The 19,755-nt window shown below is 41.5% G+C and overlaps 3 protein-coding genes across 4 annotated transcripts; 1 reads left to right on the top strand and 2 right to left on the bottom strand.

Annotated features, from left to right (window-relative positions):
• Positions 1–7,736: 7,736 nt before the first annotated feature.
• Positions 7,737–9,767, top strand: LOC127306504 (uncharacterized). Of its 2 annotated transcripts, none has more exons than XM_051337147.2 (6): positions 7,737–7,941; positions 8,040–8,156; positions 8,259–8,397; positions 8,510–8,680; positions 8,771–9,020; positions 9,126–9,767. In XM_051337147.2, the coding sequence occupies exons 1-6, from the start codon at positions 7,863–7,865 to the stop codon at positions 9,510–9,512; spliced, it is 1,143 nt and encodes a 380-aa protein (XP_051193107.1). In that variant the 5' UTR covers positions 7,737–7,862; the 3' UTR covers positions 9,513–9,767. The 2 variants fall into 2 exon arrangements, with proteins under 2 accessions (XP_051193107.1, XP_051193106.1); XM_051337146.2 differs by having other exon boundaries at positions 7,738–7,941; positions 8,256–8,397.
• Positions 9,768–13,797: 4,030 nt separating this feature from the next.
• LOC127309391 (uncharacterized) lies at positions 13,798–16,748 on the bottom strand. The gene is made up of 3 exons (XM_051340261.2): positions 15,826–16,748; positions 14,455–14,947; positions 13,798–14,368 (listed from the first exon to the last, which is right to left on the bottom strand). The coding sequence occupies exons 2-3, from the start codon at positions 14,788–14,790 to the stop codon at positions 13,889–13,891; spliced, it is 816 nt and encodes a 271-aa protein (XP_051196221.1). The 5' UTR covers positions 14,791–14,947; positions 15,826–16,748; the 3' UTR covers positions 13,798–13,888.
• On the bottom strand, positions 14,967–15,988 carry LOC127310123 (protein ALP1-like). The gene is made up of 3 exons (XM_051340823.1): positions 15,604–15,988; positions 15,291–15,529; positions 14,967–15,212 (listed from the first exon to the last, which is right to left on the bottom strand). The coding sequence occupies exons 1-3, from the start codon at positions 15,986–15,988 to the stop codon at positions 14,967–14,969; spliced, it is 870 nt and encodes a 289-aa protein (XP_051196783.1).
• Positions 16,749–19,755: the final 3,007 nt, after the last annotated feature.

Here is a 19,755-nt window from a genome sequence, read left to right as displayed (position 1 = left end):
TATCAAAATTAGTACTACTAAAATTTATACAGGATTAGTGGGGATTATTCTCAAGGGGCTTGAGTGAATTCCCTACCTTCACCCAATCCTCAAATTCCTAAAAAAATTATCCAGTTCAGTATAAGGGATTGAGAAAAATGCACTAATAAAGTGGGGATAAGTGAGAAAAAGTGAGACTTAAACTAACCAACACACTAGAATGAAACACACATCTACTAATAAGTGGAGGGTTTGGGTTTGGTGGGGATAATCTCCACAAAACCTCTACTGCTCCACCAAACAAGGTCTTAGGGATTATAAAGCCCGATGCCAATTTGCTAGAACCAAGAAAGTCAATTAGTTACCTTCGTTAATTAGTGCATGCATCAATAATTTTACATTTATGAGAGAAGAGAGAGACGAAAGAAAAGGATATACATTAGAGAAGAAAGGATAATAAGTGAGATTGGACTTATACTCCCTCTATCTCATCTCGGTTCACAAGGCTCCAATCGTTTTGCATTGTAACCAAGGCATATTTTCATTGGAGGCTAAAAGCTCTCCCTAGCGCTGCCTCTCCCCAATCAGGTGCTACTTCCGATATAATGACAACCACCAGCATTTCCATGCAACTAGCATTTCTTCACAGCGTGCGAATGCTGCCAATCCACATCTTTTTTTTTTTCATTTTCCACTCCTCCCGCGTGCTAAAAAGAGCGATGGAGACTAACTACTACTTCTAATTAAATGCATGCATGCCTTAGAGAGGAGATAATATGAGAAAAATGTTTTTTTCATATTGGGCCTTGTAAACCGAGATGGAGGGAGTAATTCCTAACAATTAAAAAAACTGAGAGGGCCTTATAATCATGGAAAATAGTCGGAAAGTGTTTTTGGCTCCCGAGCTCCAGTGCTCCCGCCATTTAAAAATTTAAAAGTTGTTTTTTACAAGTTACTAAAAAATCTGAAAATAATTTTGGGGATTGTCAATGATACATCTCACAATCATGCAAAATTTAACCTGAAATTCGTTTTATTTTTGCTAGACAAAAATGACAAAATCTGATATGTTTGGGAGATTTGAAAATGACTACTTAGATCTACACTTTTGTCATTTTTGTGTAGATCAGAATATAAAGTATTTGAAGTTGATATTTTACACGTTTGTGGAATACAACATTGACTATATACGGGTTTTTTTTTGAAACTCAAAAATATGATTTAAAAAAAATAGGATCACTTGTGCCCATGTGCATCAAATCTCAATCCGAAAATAGTGCGCTATTTCGGCTCTAGTAGCGTGCTACAACATATCTGTAGAGCCCAAGCTAATTTTATTTAATTTTGCTTGATGTGATAGTATTAGCCAAATAGCATGCATAATTGTGCTAAAATATTATAGCACCAATGCGTTATTTTCTTTTAGCCTATTTTGGCCCAATGGTCCGAGTTTTTCTCCTTGGGAAGAAGTTGCTTCATGTTTATCTTAGTGATGAGCCTGTGGGATGTGGATGTTAACGCCTTCTAACAATTAGAGAACTTTTTTATACGTTTTAATGCATGCATTGTTCTGGCATTTTTTTAATATATCATTTGCACTTGATAAAATCCTCGATTTTAGGGGCTATATCTAGTACTCCCTCCGTGCTTAGATATAAGATGTATAGTTTTTTTGAAAAAAAAACTATAGAGCGTATTGCGTTAAACCACTTGTTTGGACATGTTCTTTAGGATTTGATTACGCTTTTTCAATCCGATACAAACTCCTCTATTTTCTAACATCAACTGTCCAAGGATAATCCAGTACAGACCTAGTGTAGTTTTTTCTCCATGTGTGTTATTTAATTTTCAGGCCAAAAACTATGCATCTTATATGAAATAATGGATGGAGTATTTTTAAACACAATTTAAAATATAGCACGCCATTAGCATGATGGAGGAGGCCATCACTAGTTGTTTAGAACGCTTAACGAAGGGTATTAGTAGTAGTACAAAAACAAGTAGTTCTGCAGTCTCTGAATAGGTGTACGTTTAGCTTTTGTTTGAAGTTAAAAAAATCAAATTCAATTTACTTTTCATAAAAAAGTAAGAACATGTATGATATCAAATCATTCTATTTATCTGAAAATGGGTGTCTTAACTTTTTTCTAGATACGAATGTATCTATAACTAAAATATAGCATCCGTATCTTGACAAAACTAAGACACCTATTTTTAGACGGGGGTAGTACTATAAATCTTCATTTCAAGATAAATACAATGATACTAAGACACCTATTATTAAAAAAGTTATTTAAAACTAATAAAATTTGACTTATGACAAAACCTAAATTTATTTAGGTTTACTTGTGGACGGAGGGAGCGAATCGATGCTGCCGGGGACATGGAATTTTCCACACGCAACACTAATCAAGACTTGTGGCACAAATGCAATGTGTATGCTGAAGACTCCAAATTTTGTGGTCACACCAGGCGAATTATTGCGAGAAAAATCATGTCCACAACACGAATGATGTTAAATGATAAAAGGCGCTAAACGAATTCGGCTATGATTAAATTATCAGGAGCTAATCCATTGAACAGCGGGCCACGTTAGGACCATCGGTCCCTTAAGCAATCGCCATCTGGTAGTATGCTTGATTTTACTAATTAATTCACGACGGTGACCCCAAAAATACGCTCGAGGAAGAAGCCGACTGATGACAACCAAGTTCCTCTTTCTAATTGATTGAAACTGAAGCAGACACCCAAGTTGCCGTACTATAATAACCAAATTTGATCGATGCGTTCCTTCCCTGATTTGAGTGCCAAAAGGTTTTGCCGGAGGGGTCCTCACAAGTCACAAAGAAATGGTTTGGTTTACTCAGTTAGATAACACTGCTACCTCTGTTAATGCGCTCACTACATCTGTCATGGTGGCCCAGTTGAACTCCGAGCCCACAAGTCAGTGATTGTACGTGGGCTCAATCGCCGTGCGCGCTCGGAAGCCTCGCATTTGGTGCTTAGGTCCCCCTTTTTCTCCAATTTTGCAAGCATCGACTACTACACGAACCATTACCACGATCACAACGTCCACACCTTCAGGATTAGATATATTTCCGTATGTAGATAAAGTTAAGCAAATCTATAATATCTAAATAGGAACAACTCACTAAGTTGATTTCTCTCAACATGCAAGCATGTCACATCACTTCCATCAGTTTTAGCTTAGTTGTCTTGCCACGTCAGTTTCAGCTTTGTTGTATACCAATGCTAGATTAACGTCAGTACCAGGCGCAACCTTCTACCTCACATACGCATTGTCTTCCCGCACTGCCTCTTCAGCTGCCTCCACTCACATCTTCCCTTAATTCACAGACGATCCTCTCTACATGTAAGGTAACCGGTGAAAAGAAACTTTGAGCTACCCTTTTCCTTTCCTTTCCTCTCAAGGTCCTTCTCCCAACACGCGATTATCTTCTTTCCCATTTGCATGAACGACCATGAAGATATTACTCTGTCCACTCTCCTAATATTGGTTTTCCCCCAAATTCCATTGCAGGTTTGCCTCCAGATCCATCTAGCTTTGATGATGTACTAATCAAAGAGTACTCCAAATAAAAATTGTCTGTTTTATTTTCATCTGTACTTTCGTTTTGATGCTGGCTTATATTTTCTTTATATTTCATTACATTTGAAAGCTCACATGCACCTTTGGCAAATATAGGGTCCATCTCCCCGACTGATACAGCTAATCGGTATGTCAAGACACATGTGTATGCTTCCCTATACATAATGAATGGCCGTTCTTTTCTTCTATCTCTGCAAGACATCATGTTAATATTTAGTACACATTGCACAAATAGTTAGATTTAAAGGCTCTTATTTCCAGAATGAGTCTCGCAGGTTTTGGCACTTGAACTATGTGCCAGTGAAGTGTTGTAATCCTCTGTCAAGTAACAAGCAACACAAGAACGGAGCTATTATACTGCGCACTCATAAAATACTCAAGTTTGAGAGGCTCACCAAAGATCAGGATGAATGAGTTGTTTCACGAGGGAACTCACGTTTGATCCTTTTCCTGAAGACACATATTTTCTTGGAGGTCAACCATCACTGTTTTATCTTAGGTAACTATATCAACACATCTACTTCTGCTCTGATTTTTAGAACACATATTTATCAAGATCTCAGCAGATTTAACTTTAACTATAAATTGATTTCATGTAAATAATCTTCAAGGGTGGCTAACTCTTTATATTATGAACCAGAAAAAATAAATATAGATGATCGATGCTATCCGAGACTCTGAGTATCTGCCCATGGGATGAGTAATGTTAATGTTTATATACATTATTACTCCTTATAGGCGATATGACTGTTGTTGTTTACCAACGTTGTCGGGTATAAGATCAAGAAAATCCTATAAAAATAGAGAATAACAGATTTGCATTATCCAATGTGTGGTTGCTACAAATTTACATCATACATATACCATGTTTATACTTCTAGCTAAGCATGTATATCACTCCAAAAGCTTGCCAACCTACGTGTTAAAAAATCCCGCCGCAACGCGCGGGGTATTATCTAGTTGTTTTTGAGATGGAATACTACTCGCTTCTCTCACTACGATCATCCTCCTAAAACAAGTGTTGTATCTAGATGCGTCTAGATGTGCCTGTATTTACATAAAGTTGCACCACTTATTTTGAAATGGAGGAAGTATTTAAGATCTTCGTATCTATGTGTAAACTTTGTATTTCCGTTTTGTGATGAAATGGAAAGGGGTGAGAAGCCCGGTTGGAAAAAAAAGATATTCGTATCTAGACATGTTTCAGTGCGTAAATTCACTTATTTTAGTCGGTATCTAGCCTATTTATAATTATTTAAAATTTCTTACATTATGGAAGTGATATTTTTGCTCCTAGATGCATATGTTCTCTTTATTTTGAAATGAATTTTTGATATATTTTGAAATGTTGAAAAATTTCAAACAAAAAAATCAGGTTACATCTTCACGTGGTACATGCGCACAAAGCCTTTCCATGAAAAATTGACTTGTCATTCGGGTTATGTAAAAAAGACAAAATTTGGTGCTAAAGACTTTCGTGAGACATGTTTTATCTTTTTTACGTCAACCACACAAATATATTGGTTTTTCGCTAATGCATATAGATTATCAAGATGTACATGAAAAACTATTTGTTGGATTTTTGATAATTAAAAATATTTTGTTGGGTGGAGGGAGAGTATATGCACCCAAGAGGCGAATTGAGACGCGTTTTAGCATATATATATATTATATCGTATCTAGATAAATTTGAGTCAATTAATTTAAAACGGAGTACTACCTAATAAGTCACACACGTGTATTTCGTGCAAACTTTGACAAAAATAAATAAGCAACGACATCTCCATATACAGTACATGATTAGTATTGTTAGACACATATTAAAACCACTTTCCAATAATACTTTATATGTCTAACGTGACCTAAAAATCCAATATTTCTTATATATACAAGATGCCTGGGGTTGTTTATCAGTGTGTAGTATACTAATTACTAGTTGGCATGGGTTTTCCCTTTTGCAACTTGGCCCACTAGAAGGTGTATGGGCCAAAATTTGACTTGGGTATGTTTCTATATATGGATTGGTTGCAAATAATTCGAGGGCTACTATATACCGATCTGATCAGTAGGTGCAAGCCACCGCACACCCCCGCGACGTTAGCTGGCTCAGTGGGCCGCGGCCCATCGTATCAAGATAAGTTTCCTTTTCATTTTTCTTCCCACTTTTATGTTTTTTCTTTTCTGTTTTTTTATAATCTAATAACTTTTTTTGGAAAAAGCAAAAACATTTTTCGGAAAAAAATATTTCCAAAATTTTGAACAGTTTTAAAAATTGATGAACAGTTTTTTAATTTGAACATTTCTTAACAATAGAACATTTTCAAAATTCTGATATTTTTTAAAAAATATTTCTTTATAACAAAATATTTTCAAATGTGAACATTTTTATATTGATTTTTTCAAAATTTTGATTTTTTCGAAAATGAACATATTTTTAATTTGAACATTTTTTATGATGAACATTTTTTGAATACGAACAATTTTTTAATTTGAATGCTTTTGAAATCTTTTTTTAAAATTTCAAAATTTTAAATTTGAATATAAATAAAGATTAACATAAAAGAAAAGGACACAGAAAAACAAACAAAAGAGAAAAACCAGAAACATAAAACGAAATAAAAAAAATTGGTCAGGCCCAATACCCGACCAGGGTGTGCGGTGGCTGATAGGCACCAACCTGGTCATTGTATAGGATTTACCAATAATTCCATTTCCTTTATGTAGGAGAAATGGAAGCTCCGTTGTTTGATTACATGCACGAGAGGTGTGTTCTGTTTAACTAAACTAGTTCAACATTAATTTCCTCTAAGCTACCAACCATGCTTTGATTTGAGATAAGGTCTACATGAAAACGTTGCCCCTCAGCATTGTAATTTCATTGCCACAACCGGTTCCTAGTTTCGTCAAGTGTTTAGCTCTATTTTGTGTTCATGTATATGAATTCTTTTTGGATGAGGTTTGTCAAATTCATGGCACACGATCGACCATTTGAAATTTTGCTTCGAGGAGTAACTTCATCTTACCTTTTCACGGAACTTTCGTCTTCTAAGCTTTCCGGTTTGACATCTGTAACCGAGAAGATCTACAACTTCGTGCGGTTTATTAGGAAGATATAGATCTACTCGTGTATAAATGTCAAAACAGTTAACTTTAAGCACAAATCTGTGTGACATGGTGATATGTGTTGAAGTGTATAAGTAGATTGACTAGCCATTTCCATTAGTTCGAACTTCTGGTTGCGTTGGCTAGTGTATGAAGCTTAACATGGTATCATAGCCCAGGGTTTCAACTTCGAGTCATGACTTTCGTAATTTATCCTAAAATTGTTGTTGCCCCCTTGGTGTACTCGTATAGGCGTCTTGAGCATGCTCTGATGCTACACGTGTTGACTTATTTTCTTGTCTTCCCATCACACATGAGGGGAGGGGGGCGGGGGGTTGAAGTTTATAGGTATATTGGCTAGCCCTTTCCATTAGTTCGAACTTTTAATTGCGTTGGCTAATACATGAAGCTTAACAATATGAACACTGCTCAAGAGAAAATTCAAACGGCCAGCCGTGTGCAAGAAATTTGACAAAATTCGTCCAAAGAGCTCCAAATATGAACACGAAATAGACATTTAAAAACTTGACGAACTAGGAACTGTTGGTGGGAATGGATTCGCAACATCGTCCAAAGAGCTTATCTTTTGAACCGAAGCAGCGTTATGTAAATCAGAAGGCCTGGTCCGTTGTAAAGAGTGGCATTGAACGTTCCTCGCGAGCCTGCTCCAATTTATCTTTTAGTTTCTACATGTATTGCTTCATGTAACTGGATTTTCGATTAAGTATTCTGAAGGAAATATTGCTGCAGGACACTAGTTCAAAGAATTATCAAGTGTTGTGGGCAAGCAAAGGCAGGGTGGACGCGAGAAAAAAAAAAAAAGGCATGGAAGGAAACAATCAGGCCCAAGGTGTGGACACCAGATTGCACGTAGACGAATCACGGCCGACCTGATAGTCTTCAGTCCTGACTCCTCACCCAAGTTAGCGAGTCTTGTCGCGTCGATGAATCTCTCCCTTTCGAACCTTTGGCCCGGACGCTGCCACGGCTGCCGATCGCCGGCCACCCACAGGGCCACACCCCCCACACAAACGCAAATCTACAAGTAAAACCCTCTTCGCTCCTCCCCACGAATTACCGAGCATTTCCTCTTCCGAACCTGCTTCGAACCGAGCTCGCTTCTTGTCCACAATCCTTCAGAAGCCACAACAGCTAACTAGCTGCTACTCCGATGTCCGTCGCGTCCGCATCCGCGGCTGCACTCCGGTCCTCGTCCGGCCGCCGCTGCGGCGCTGGCTCTGGCCCCAACGGTTGGTTCCGGCCTGTTCTTCACTTATACTGTAGCTCTGAAACGGTTGGGCGATCAGTGGTGGGACTAATGATTTTTTAATTCGTCGGATGTTTGCAGGAGGCAGTAGGTTTCTGATGATGCAGAGGAGGGACGTCGTGACCAAGGGGATCGCGCTCACCGTCTGCTCCTCGCTGCTCGCCTCTTCCGCCTCCAACGGCGGCGCCGACGCTCAAGGTTAGCCTTAGCTTGATTAGCTGTTCTTTTGATCGACACGCCGGAACGAAGTGTTTGAAAATTAAAGATGGTATGCTAATCCGTTCTGCTGGATCGCAGCAGCATTGGAGAGGCTGCCGTTCAAGGCGGACGGGTACAGCTTCTGGACGTGGAGGGGCCGCCGGATACACTACGTCGAGCAAGGGTCCGGGCAGCCCATCGTGCTCATCCACGGCTTCGGCGCCTCCGCCTTCCACTGGAGGTCAGCTTACGAATGGCCTTATCTCCTCTCCGTGGGTTGTGTGGCGGGAAACCATTATAGGAACACGAGGTGACGTGCGTGTCTGAACGACTCTGACTGAGCTCGACCTCAGGTACAACATCCCGGAGCTGGCCAAGAAGTACAAGGTGTACGCCGTTGACCTGCTGGGGTTCGGCTGGAGCGAGAAGGCGCTGGTGGAGTACGACGCCACCATATGGATGGAACAGGTCTCCGACTTCCTCAGGGAGGTCGTCCAGTCGCCGTCCGTCCTCGTGGGCAACAGGTACACAGCAGCAGCGTTTGTTCAGACTTACTGAACATTCTTCTCACATGTACTGATTGTGCTGACGAGCTGTAGGATTTGATCGAGCAGCTTAGGCGGCTTCACGACGCTGTTCGCCGCGACGGAGGTGCCGGAGCTGGTCCGGGGCATCGTGCTGCTCAACTCCGCCGGCCAGTTCGGGGACCCCAACGCGCCGCCCAAGGTCGAAACGGCCGAGGAGGAGAGCGCCCTGACGAGGCTCGTCGTGAAGCCGATCAAGGTGGCCTTCCAGAAGGTCGTGCTCGGGTTCCTCTTCTGGCAGGCCAAGCAGCCGGCCAGGGTCGAGAAAGTCCTGAAGAGCGTACGTGAAGCAGCTGAAACCCATTAGCTTCAAATGAAATGATAAGCAATCGCCGCCAGGTAGCTACCGCCATTGTTACTCACTGTCTCTTCCTTGTGTCTGCAGGTGTACAAGGACCCCAGCAATGTCGATGACTACCTGATCACCTCCATCACCGCGCCGACGGCCGACCCCAACGCCGGCGAGGTGTACTACAGGCTCATGTCGCGGTTCGTGGCGAACCAGACCCAGTACACGCTGGACAAGCTGCTGGGGAAGCTGTCGTGCCCGCTGCTGCTGCTGTGGGGGGACCTGGACCCGTGGGTCGGCCCGGCCAAAGCGGCGCAGATCCACAAGTTCTACGCCAACTCCACCGTCGTCAACCTGCAGGCCGGGCACTGCCCGCATGACGAGGCGCCGGAGCAGGTCAACGCGGCGTTGCTCCAGTGGCTCGGCTCACTGGAGGAGGAGACCGGTGACAAACCAGCCGAGCCCAGCCTCCAGGCCGTGTGATTCTTGGCACGCCCGATCGGGTGAGGGCGTTGAAATTCAGCAACACTGGAATGTGCGTACGGAACCAGTGTGGATCATGAAGAAGAAAGATGTACTCCTACTTAAATTAGCTTACAAGTGGGATTTAGCTTGTAGCAACATTTGCTACTACGTAGGTAGGGACAATGTAAATTGAGAATGTATCTAAATTATTCTGCTGAATTCGCAGTTAATCTGGGGCGAACTGATAGAAGAACAACTAGTTTGGCTTAACAACGAGAGCGAAAAAGCTGGTCGATGGTGGATTATCTATCTTTTAATATGCCGATGATACAATTCTATTTATAGATCATTATCTCGAAAAAGCTCGTAATCTCAAATTAATTTTGGCGGCTTTTAAACGGTTATCGGGATTAAAAATCAATTTTCATAAAAGTGGATTGTTTTTGCTTCGGTGATGCCCAAGACGATACGACTCTATATGCAGAGTTGTTTGGCTGCAGGCAAGCCCAGTTTTCTATTCGCTATTTGGGTATTCCGATTCATTATCGAAGACTCACAACTGTTCAATGGAAATAGTGGAAGAAAGATTACAAAAACGCCTTAGTAGTTGGAAGGGTAAAACTGTTGTCCCTGTGAGGAAGACCGGTACTTATTAATTCAGTACTGACAAATATGGTACTGTATATGTTATCATTCTTCCTAGTACCAAAAGAAATTCTGCATAAACTCGATTATTATCGATCCAGATTCTTTTGGCAAGGGGATAGCGAGAAAAAGAAATATCTATTGGTTAAATGGGGTAGAGTTTGTAGTCCCAAAGATCAAGAAGGGCTTGGAGTTCATGACCTGGAAGTCAAGAATTCAGCCCTACTAGGTATGACTGTTTAAACTTCTTACCGAGGATGGGATTTGGCAAAGTATTCTTAGGAGAAAGTATATGGGCTCGAAGACGTTATCCTAAGTGGTTTGAAAACCAGGGGACTCACACTTTTGGGCTGGTCTCATGGCGACAAAGAATGTCTTCTTCCGTCATGATACTTTTTCGATTAAGAATGGAGCTCAGATACGGTTCTGAGAGGATATTTGGTTAGACAATGCACCCATAAGTGAACAGTATCATGCCTTGTATAGTATTGTTCGTCGCAAAAGTGATACCATTGCCACGGTAATGGCTACCTCACCTCTGAATGTGACGTTCAGACGAGTTTTACTTGGGCAAAGGCTGTTGGCATGGAATTCCCTGATTCACCAGCTAGGAGATATACAACTATCGCCTGAACCGGACAAATTTAGGTGGAATCTTAATGCAGATGGCACTTTCTCGGTAAAATCATTATACAATGTGATCCTTCATTCTGACATACCAGTTGATACTAATAAGAAAATTTGGAAGATGAAGATACCATTAAAAATTAATTTTTTTGGATGGTACCTTCGTCGAAGAGTTATTCTCACCAAAGACAATCTTGTTAAGCGAAACTGACATGGAAGTACACGGTGTGTTTTCTGTCAACATGACGAAACGATTAAACACCTTTTCTTCCAGTGCCAATTTACGAGATCTATATGGTCAGTCATCCAAGTAGCGTCTACCCTGTATCCCTCGACTAGTGTGGCCAATGTCTTTGGCATTGGCTCCATGGTGTCGCCTGGACGCTTTGGCTAAGTAGAAATGACAAGATTTTTAACGATAAAAATTGCTCCCTTTTGTAGGTTATCTACAGGTGCACAAGTATTATTCGTTTGTGGTTACCTCTTCAGCGAGTGGAGAATCGAGACCTATTTACGGAGGTCTGTACACAGTTGGAGGCTGCGGCGAGGGATACTTTTTTACTACATGGGTGGCAGCATAGTCTACGGACTGAAGCCCCACCCACACTTTAGGCGTCTTATATTTCATCGCTTCGATATGTATTTCGCCTAGTTTTTGACATTTCACTTGAAACCTGTAAACGGATGTGTGCATCCTGGTTATGCAGAGGCTAGATGTAATTGCTTTTCAAAGTAATAAAGCATCCTTTATCGAAAAAAAACAACGAGAGCGATGGTGTTTGCTCCCACGACCCACATATGCGTAACGGGTTTGATCGAAAATTCATTCTCAGTCATCTCGGCACTATCACCACCGTCAATAGTTCAAGTTTATGCTAACTTTTAACATTTTGGACCCAAAATGTGCCGTGGCATTTCCTAGTGCGATCCAATGGCAAGTTGCCACATGGCCGTTAGTGCATGGAAAGTTGCCACCCGACCGTTCCTTGAAAAATCGAACACCTTCTAGTTCGTCGCGCCAGGTAACCACAAATCTAACATCCCCGCGATATAAATTCAAACATTTTTGCGCATAGAACTTTCTATTTTTTGGAAAATTAACTTACCCTTGTGAGATTTCACAATTGTATTATTAGGCTTCACGCCGATTCTTCTTTCATGAAAAATTAATAAAATTCATAAATCTATGAAGACTCGACATAGTTTACTGTATGTTTTATGCATGTTTTCATGAAGTAACCTATATGTGTGCACTTCCATGAAGTTTCCCTTTAGGTGACACCTTTCGCCATCTGAAACTTGGTTGAAATCTTGGTGAAACCTTGATGAAGCATGTATGACACCACCTAGAGCTGGAGAACGGATTTATTTTCATAAAATAGAAGAGTTTAGAAGCAATATTTTTTGGTAATAAGAGTGTTGGATGCTTTCCGTAAAATAGGAGGACCTATATACAATTTGTAGGGAAGCAAATGTGTAATAGAAATCTCTGAACTTTGAAAGATGAAAACAGTGCTGGAACGTCAACATACATGTGAAAAAATTACAGTAGGTTCTATGCTTCAGTGGGATGGATGTAATGCGCCATATTTATTCAAAGCACATGAAATTATACTACTGTAAATCCCCAAAGTGCACATGTACAACCAAATAAATCATTTTACCATATTAAGTAAATAATATCAATGATTGCACGACCTCGTTCAACATGGAGACTTTTCTTCTGCTTATCTAGGTCAGCCACTTTTACACTTACTACTAGACCATGATGGCGCGCATTGCCGCGCCCGTCCATTTTTAGGATAAATATGAAGAATTGTGGAAATGTACCAACTCACAAAACAATGAAAGTTATGTTTATATAATCTCACTTATGTTGTTCAACGATCAAAACAAAATGTATGAAATAGTTAGATAGTACTCCCTCTGTTCCATATTAGTTGTCGCACATTGGGATGTATCGATATAAGAAATGTGTCTACATACATTTAAATATGCGATAACTAATATGGAAGGGAGGGAGTAATATATGAATTGCGAACTTTTTAACTATGCATAGATGGCTAAGTATTGCGCAAAAAAATAGGAATGGAGCAAAGTCTAGACATTGTTCATACAGAAGTATCAGACCGATGGTTTTAAGTCATCATGTGAAACTGTTTGTTGAAAACAATTCACTGAATTGTTTCATATGCAGAAAAACTTAGGAGAGCTCTTGTTCATCTTTGAAGTTGCTGATAGACACAACTTATGGTATTAGCAAAAAAGATAAAATCAAATATCTGCCTACAGGAAAAATATATAGTTACCCATTGTTCATTATTACAAAAAAAAACACAAAGGAGCATATATTGAGAATGCCAATGTGTTTATCTCTAATGATGCCAGCCTTTAAACACATGCCCCGCTGAGTCGTTGCTCACGGTCCCATATTTGCATTCGTATGTGCAAAACCCAAAAAGTTCAGTTGCCCATTCTCAGCCATACCTAATTAGGAAGCGCTTAGATATATTCTACATAAAGCAACAGCCTGGTCAAAGTATTATTGACATAAAAAAGACTAAGGTTATTACATTCTAAAATCTCTTTAATTCTTTAGACGGTTGTCATATTTCTGCAAGCATCTGGCTGTCAATCTTCAGTAAGTAAACAATTGTACAGTACAACGTAATAAAAAAAAACTTGCTAAACTTCAAAAAAATAAATCTGGTTTCACCTTATTCCCTAATGCTGTGTTTGGTTGCAATGAATTGAGCTCTGAATTGAATTGGCAATGGAAAACCAAATCAACCAATTCAATGGAATACCACAAAGAGTGTTTGGATGCGCGTGGTATTCAGCTACAGAATTCAGATTTCAATGGAATACCAAATCCTGTTTGGATGTCACATGTGTGGAATTGAGAGTATTTTTTTACTTTGAACAATATAACATATGTAATATGAATGAAAATAGCACAAATAGCAGAAAGTGGACAATTATGCTTACAAATAGTAGAAAGTGGGTACATTATGTCTTACAAATAGTAGAAAGTGGATACATTATGTCTCACAAATAGCACAAAGTGAATACATTATGTCTCACAAATAGCACAAAGTACATACATTATGTCTCACAAATCATCAAGGCAAGGTCATGAGCCATGCCTTCCTCAGTTCCATGGGTAGTGCCATGAGTGATTCGAAGGTGCGCTCGTTGGCGGTGACCTTCCCATAAGCTATCAACAGCTCATTACCCACCAAATCTGGTATTTTCTTCAGTTCAACCAAGATTTCAGATGAAGGAGTAACCTTTGGTGCTGCCGGTGGTGGTGGTGGTGGTAGTGGGGCGGTTGAGTTCAAAGCCTCCTCAAACGTCATTCTCAGCTCTCCCACCATGCTCATGATAGCATCAGCAGTGCGTTGCTTCTTCTTCTTAGGCGGCTCAGGAGTTTCTTCATCATCCTCAACCACCACCTGAGGAACGGATGAGGATCCAACTTGAGCACACTCACCTCCTGTCCTTGCACCTGCACCCGTGGCATGGTCTTTTGAATATATAGTAGAGATAGCTTGCCAATTCTTCACTTCTTTGTGCCTATATGGAGCTGCATCCTTGTTTGCCTACATAATATGCACATATATTCGAGATGATGTTCAAGTTCAAAAGAATGCATAGTCAAGTTGAAAAAAATTAGTATGTTACATACCTCCACATATCTAGCCCACACTTCATCACTGTCAACACTAACCATGTTATTATCCCAATCCCATCCAAAGCCACTTTGGGAAAGCATCTTGTTGATGACTTCATAATGCTTGTCAAATGTTTTAATTCTTGCTACTATCTTGTCTTTGTTGATGACAATATTACATGTCTCCTTCACATGCTTTATGCAAGCATTGTACACATGTGGCTTCCAACCATTTTGTGCATGGTCACCTCTGTTGTGATGGTCAACAAGAACGGACAATAATGCAGTGTCCATCTCATTAGTCCACACAAGGTAAGTCCTACTAGCCTTCTTATTTTTTGGTTCAGCCATGCTTCTACAAGTGACATATATAATACAAGTAAGGAGAAATAGCAAGTTGTAGATAGTTAAAACATATATATATATTCAGCCAAAGGTTCCATGTAGGAAATATCACACAAATGGCAAAAGCATCATCATCTAGCTAGCAAAAAAAGGACACCATAAGCTAGATTTCTACACGAACACTACTCCATTGCTAGTTCGTCATGTGTCACAAGGTACTCAGCAAACATCCCATCAGCTAAATCCTGCCTAAACGTGGTCCATGTCTCGCTTAGCTGCACACTTCTAATTAGTGCGACATCATCTGCAGGTTCAGGGACCGTAGCTGCTAGTTCAGCGTCAATCTCCTGCAGCAATAGATCATCCCTCACATGTTGTCTATCCCTTGCATAGTTGTGTAACACACAACAAGCATTAATAATTCGAATCTGCAAATATTTATGTCATAGTTAGCAATTGTTCTTCAACAACCCAAACCATCTACAAACCATACCGACATGTATTACCTGGTCTTCTATGGAAAAGAAAGAACAAGAACGTAGGATGGCCCATTTTTTCTTCAATAGCCCAAAACATCTCTCCACTACATTTCTAGCACGAGAATTCCTCAAGTTGTACAACTCCTTTTCAGTTTGGGGCCCTAGTATACTAGCAGCCCACTCTTTCAAGTGGTACCTAGTGGACCGAAATGGAGATAGGAATCCAGGTCCATTTGTATAACCCGCATCAACTAGGTAGTACTTCCCTATATGCATCAAATAAGTAAGTTAGTTATGAATTAAACATGAGAAAAAGAAAGCCAAGAGCAAAGAGAGGTACCCTCTGGTACAACAAATGCATCTTGGCGGTCAATTCTCATTGCATCTTTCAACACTTTTGAGTCCGATGCCGAGCCCTCCCAACCAGGTAGAACATAGAGAAACTTCATGTTCCAATCAACCACACCCAACATATTAGTGGTGATGTCTTGTTTTCTATTCCTATATCTCCCTTTGTCAGCCACCCTAACAAACACATCAACATGACACCCGTCTAGAGCACCAAGTGCATTGGGAAACCACTTCCATTTGTAATCATCGGGAGGGGTGGCAGTAGGCTCGGGAAGCTTGATGAACTCCCCAGTTAGAGATAAGATGGCAGTTAACACATTACCGAAGTGCCTACTGGTTGTCTCTAAAGACCGCTCATAGCCAATCATCCGCATTTTAGTTCCATGCCCAACTACTTGTAAGAACATAGCAACATTTTCTTCTACCGTGACATAGGTTGTATCTTTGAGACCACCCTTCTCACGCAACATAGCACAAAGATTATGGAAATTTCTTTTGGTTAATCGCAACTCATCATAGCATCTTGTCTCCGTCCCATTGTATGTTCTTGCCAATACATACTTTCTATATGCAACCCTCTTCTCAAAGTCACCGAAGGCACCTAGGTCCCTCGGTGACCTCTGAGTACTAGCATATGCTAATGCAACCATAGACACCTCAAAATACAACTTTGTGAGCATTATCCTTTTCCTTTTTCTTCGTTTGTTCTCTTCACAAATGTAATGAACCAATTCTTGGTGAGACATGATGATTCTACAATGCACAAACAAAGTTTGAAATTTAAATATGCATAGCTCAAATTCATATTAACATGGAAGCATTAACATTATGAACAACAAGTATGCATAGCCCAAGTTTATATCTCATATTTTGCATAGCCCAATTTCATATCTCATATTTTACATAGCCCAATATCATATCTCAGAACACAAAACATAAATTTCGAACCTTGGTCGCAACACAAATTAATCTCAGCACTTGTTCACCTCAAATCTGCAAAAATAGAAAAACAAATTGTGGTCAGTACACATGAAGCTGGTACATCATTCCTCATCATCGGTGGTAGAAAGAATAAAGTCTGAACCATCTACCACAGAATGGGCAAAAGCCAGTTTCGCTACAAATTACTTGGACATTGCAAAAAAAGGGGGCAAACGTCAGTTCCCTACAGACTATTTCGCCATTACAGCACAGGACCTCAGCTCGTCAGCTCGTCTGCACAGGACCTCGTCCGCCGGCCGTCCGCTCGTCCGCCGGCCGCACAGGACCTCGTCCGCCCGCCGTCCGCTCGTCCGCCGGCCGCACAGCACCTCGTCCGCCGGCCGTCCGCCGCTCGTCCGGCCATCCGCCGCTCGTCCGGCCGTCCGCCGCTCGTCCGCGGCCGTCGCTCGTCTAGGGTTCAGGTCGTGCTGGGAGGAGGAGGGCGGAGGAGGGCCGAGCCGGACTGGGGCTGGAGGGGAGGAGGAGGGAAGAGGAGGGCGGAGGAGGGCCGCCGGAGTGGGGCCGGAGGGGAGGAGGAGGGCGGAGGTGGGCGGCGGTACCTGCAGGCGACGACGGGGACTCCCAGCGAGAGGTCGCACTCGGTTCGGGAGAGGAGAGCGAGCGACGGCTCGATTCCGAGCGAATACGGAGGTGAGGACCTCCGAATTGGGCTACGGGTTATGTTGCCTCGCGCGGGCCTCTCCTTAGAATTGGGCAACAATTCCATAGTCCAATACATAGCACATCCAAACAGCAGAATTGGGCCCTCAATTCTAGATTTTCCAATTCAGAGCCCAATTCATTGCAACCAAACACAGCATAAGGCTGGTGCCAATGGGGGCGGGAGTGGAGGCGGTATCGCCCGGTTTGGGGCGAGAGGCGGGCGGGAGTGGGGCGGGACGCGAGCGCGGGGCGCTGGGGCTGGCGCCGGGCGCTACCGCTCGCTGCCGCCCGGCTACCGTCCGCGTTGGGGGCGACAGCAAGGCGAGAGAGGGGCGAGAGAGGGGCGATAGCGGTGCTAGTGGGGGCGATAGGGAGGCGATAGAGAGGAGAGAGGAAGTGAAAGATGGCACTATAGCCCGTGCACTGGCACCGTGGGATGAGAGTGGGGGTGAGAACTGACGTGGCGAGGCTATAGTGTGGTGATGCATTGGCACCAGCCTAGAAGCGCATCCTAGTTGGATTGCTGCTCCTGCCCAAAGCAAATTGTCACTTCAGTATATTCATGTCTGCGGCATGCAGCTGGCTACCTAGTTTTTGCGGAAAAGCATCTAGCACCTGTAATTGGTGCGAAGGCGCAGAGGCATCCCAATAAAGTCGCGTATGTAATTGGTGCGCTCGTAGAAGAAATAGAAGGATACAGACCACCCCACATGTTGCAGCGAAGAAGCATGAATATTGAGTAACACATATGTGCTTCTAATATGCGTTTTCTCAAGTCAAATATCACCGAACTGCAATAGTTCCTCTAACTGCTTTGAAGAGGATTACCTTGAGGTTTGAAGAAAATTACGCTGCTTTTAGTAAGTAACAATATGTTGCTTTGAGAGTGACTAAAAACGTAACTCGATCAGAGAGAACAATATTGTATTTTATTCTGGATAAACTGCTTTCTACTACTATACTTTTTCACATGTGAACATTGGTTGTGAAATTGATCTAAGATATTTTATATTTTACTGATATAAGAAGCATCTTCCGATGTCCATAAAAGTAAAGAAACAATAAAGCACCCTAAATCATGCAAATGGAAAAAAAAAACTAAGTTTAAGTCCGGACTACACTAAGCCATTAAAAAGGGAAAAACATAAGATATCTCTCAAGATAAAGAACAAAAAAAAAATCTGAATCCATGACAGATTTCAGGGTTGAACCTAACAATTATCATCATTTAACTGTAGAATTGTTGTCTATTATCAATTCCATATCGCCTCTTACCAGAAAAGTCACCAACCAACAAATCTGAGCAGGGGAAGAACGTAGTATCATGATTCCGTAAGCATAGAAGATAATAGTGGAGGTAGTCTGCTTCAGATCAACTGATATTAGTTAACAGTATAACTCAACCACCTAGGACCTCTCACAGCGTTTTGGCATGCATTACCGTCCGATCTAGCTATTCAACGCGTGAGATCGCTTGGAGCTTCGCTCGAACCAATTCCCATCCTCGATTGGCGTCAAATAGGTCAGCCCACCGTTACAGGGCCGCTACTCGTCAGGTCGAGCTGCGAGGTCTGTGATAAGTGGGGCCGAAAGTATACTGAATGGGCCGATCTCCCTATCCCAACGATGTTGGCCTGGCTACTCCCATGACCCTCCAGTCTATACCTACTAATAAAGGAAGGAAGGTTTCTCCCCTAATTTTTCGTCCGTTTTTTAACTACCCTTGTTTTACAATTAAAATTAGGTGGGTGCTAGGCGTCGGTCGCCTGATCCCTGGGCGAAAATCGGTCGCTTCAGCTTTCGTTAGATTAGCATCCCACGGTAGGAAAATCATCTCACGTCGCTTTCTTTTTCTGCCTTGAGTCAGGCGGTTGATCAGCTGAGCAGGTCGCTTTCGGCGCTGCTCCTGACCTGCGTTTGCGTGTGAGGGACATACGTAGAGGTAGTGTGGTACAGTTGGCAGAGTGGATCTGTGTTGCTATATGCATTGAATGTGATGTGACATTTTTCATGTGCTAGTAAATAATCTAATCGCTATTGTTCCACCGCAAACTACACGAGAAAAGATGGTATCCGAATTTGCACTTATCGCTGGCTCGAAAAATAGTAAACATAAAAAATCACCGGTTGAACAAAAAAATTCGGTATGCTAAAAAGTGGTTAAACAACATTTTGTATGTGGCGGATTGCTTTGAAAATCATTACTGTACGTGGAAATCTTCCTATATTAACAAAGTGCTTATGTGCGGATTTTTTGCGACAGATTCATATACAACAACAACCATAAAATATTCCAACAATAATCACCAACAATTATTATAACAAAAATGTAAAAAATCCACTAATAGAAGTTCATCGTAGGAAATATTTTTTAGCATATTCGATCACAACAATAATCATAGCTGATTTGAACAAAAATCACCAACGAGTACAACAAAAATAAATATCAATTCAAAATATTAAGAGTTTAGCGTGCACAATATTTTGCAATAGATTC

The sequence above is a fragment of the Lolium perenne genome, chromosome 6, assembly GCF_019359855.2.
Source record: "Lolium perenne isolate Kyuss_39 chromosome 6, Kyuss_2.0, whole genome shotgun sequence".
NCBI classification, from domain to species: domain Eukaryota; kingdom Viridiplantae; phylum Streptophyta; class Magnoliopsida; order Poales; family Poaceae; genus Lolium; species Lolium perenne.
This window is presented reverse-complemented; position numbering and strand designations above follow the sequence as displayed.

Coding starts and splice junctions, on each gene's coding strand:
- LOC127309391 (XM_051340261.2), bottom strand. CDS start 14,790: ATGGCTGAACCAAAAAATAAGAAGGCTAGTAGGACTTACCTTGTGTGG. Junction 14,369..14,454: donor TGTGGGCTAGATATGTGGAG/GTATGTAACATA, acceptor CATATTATGTAG/GCAAACAAGGATGCAGCTCC.
- LOC127310123 (XM_051340823.1), bottom strand. CDS start 15,988: ATGCGGATGATTGGCTATGAGCGGTCTTTAGAGACAACCAGTAGGCAC. Junction 15,530..15,603: donor TGCATTTGTTGTACCAGAGG/GTACCTCTCTTT, acceptor TGATGCATATAG/GGAAGTACTACCTAGTTGAT. Junction 15,213..15,290: donor TCTTTTCCATAGAAGACCAG/GTAATACATGTC, acceptor AAATATTTGCAG/ATTCGAATTATTAATGCTTG.
- LOC127306504 (XM_051337146.2), top strand. CDS start 7,863: ATGTCCGTCGCGTCCGCATCCGCGGCTGCACTCCGGTCCTCGTCCGGC. Junction 8,398..8,509: donor GCCTCCGCCTTCCACTGGAG/GTCAGCTTACGA, acceptor GCTCGACCTCAG/GTACAACATCCCGGAGCTGG. Junction 9,021..9,125: donor TCGAGAAAGTCCTGAAGAGC/GTACGTGAAGCA, acceptor TTGTGTCTGCAG/GTGTACAAGGACCCCAGCAA.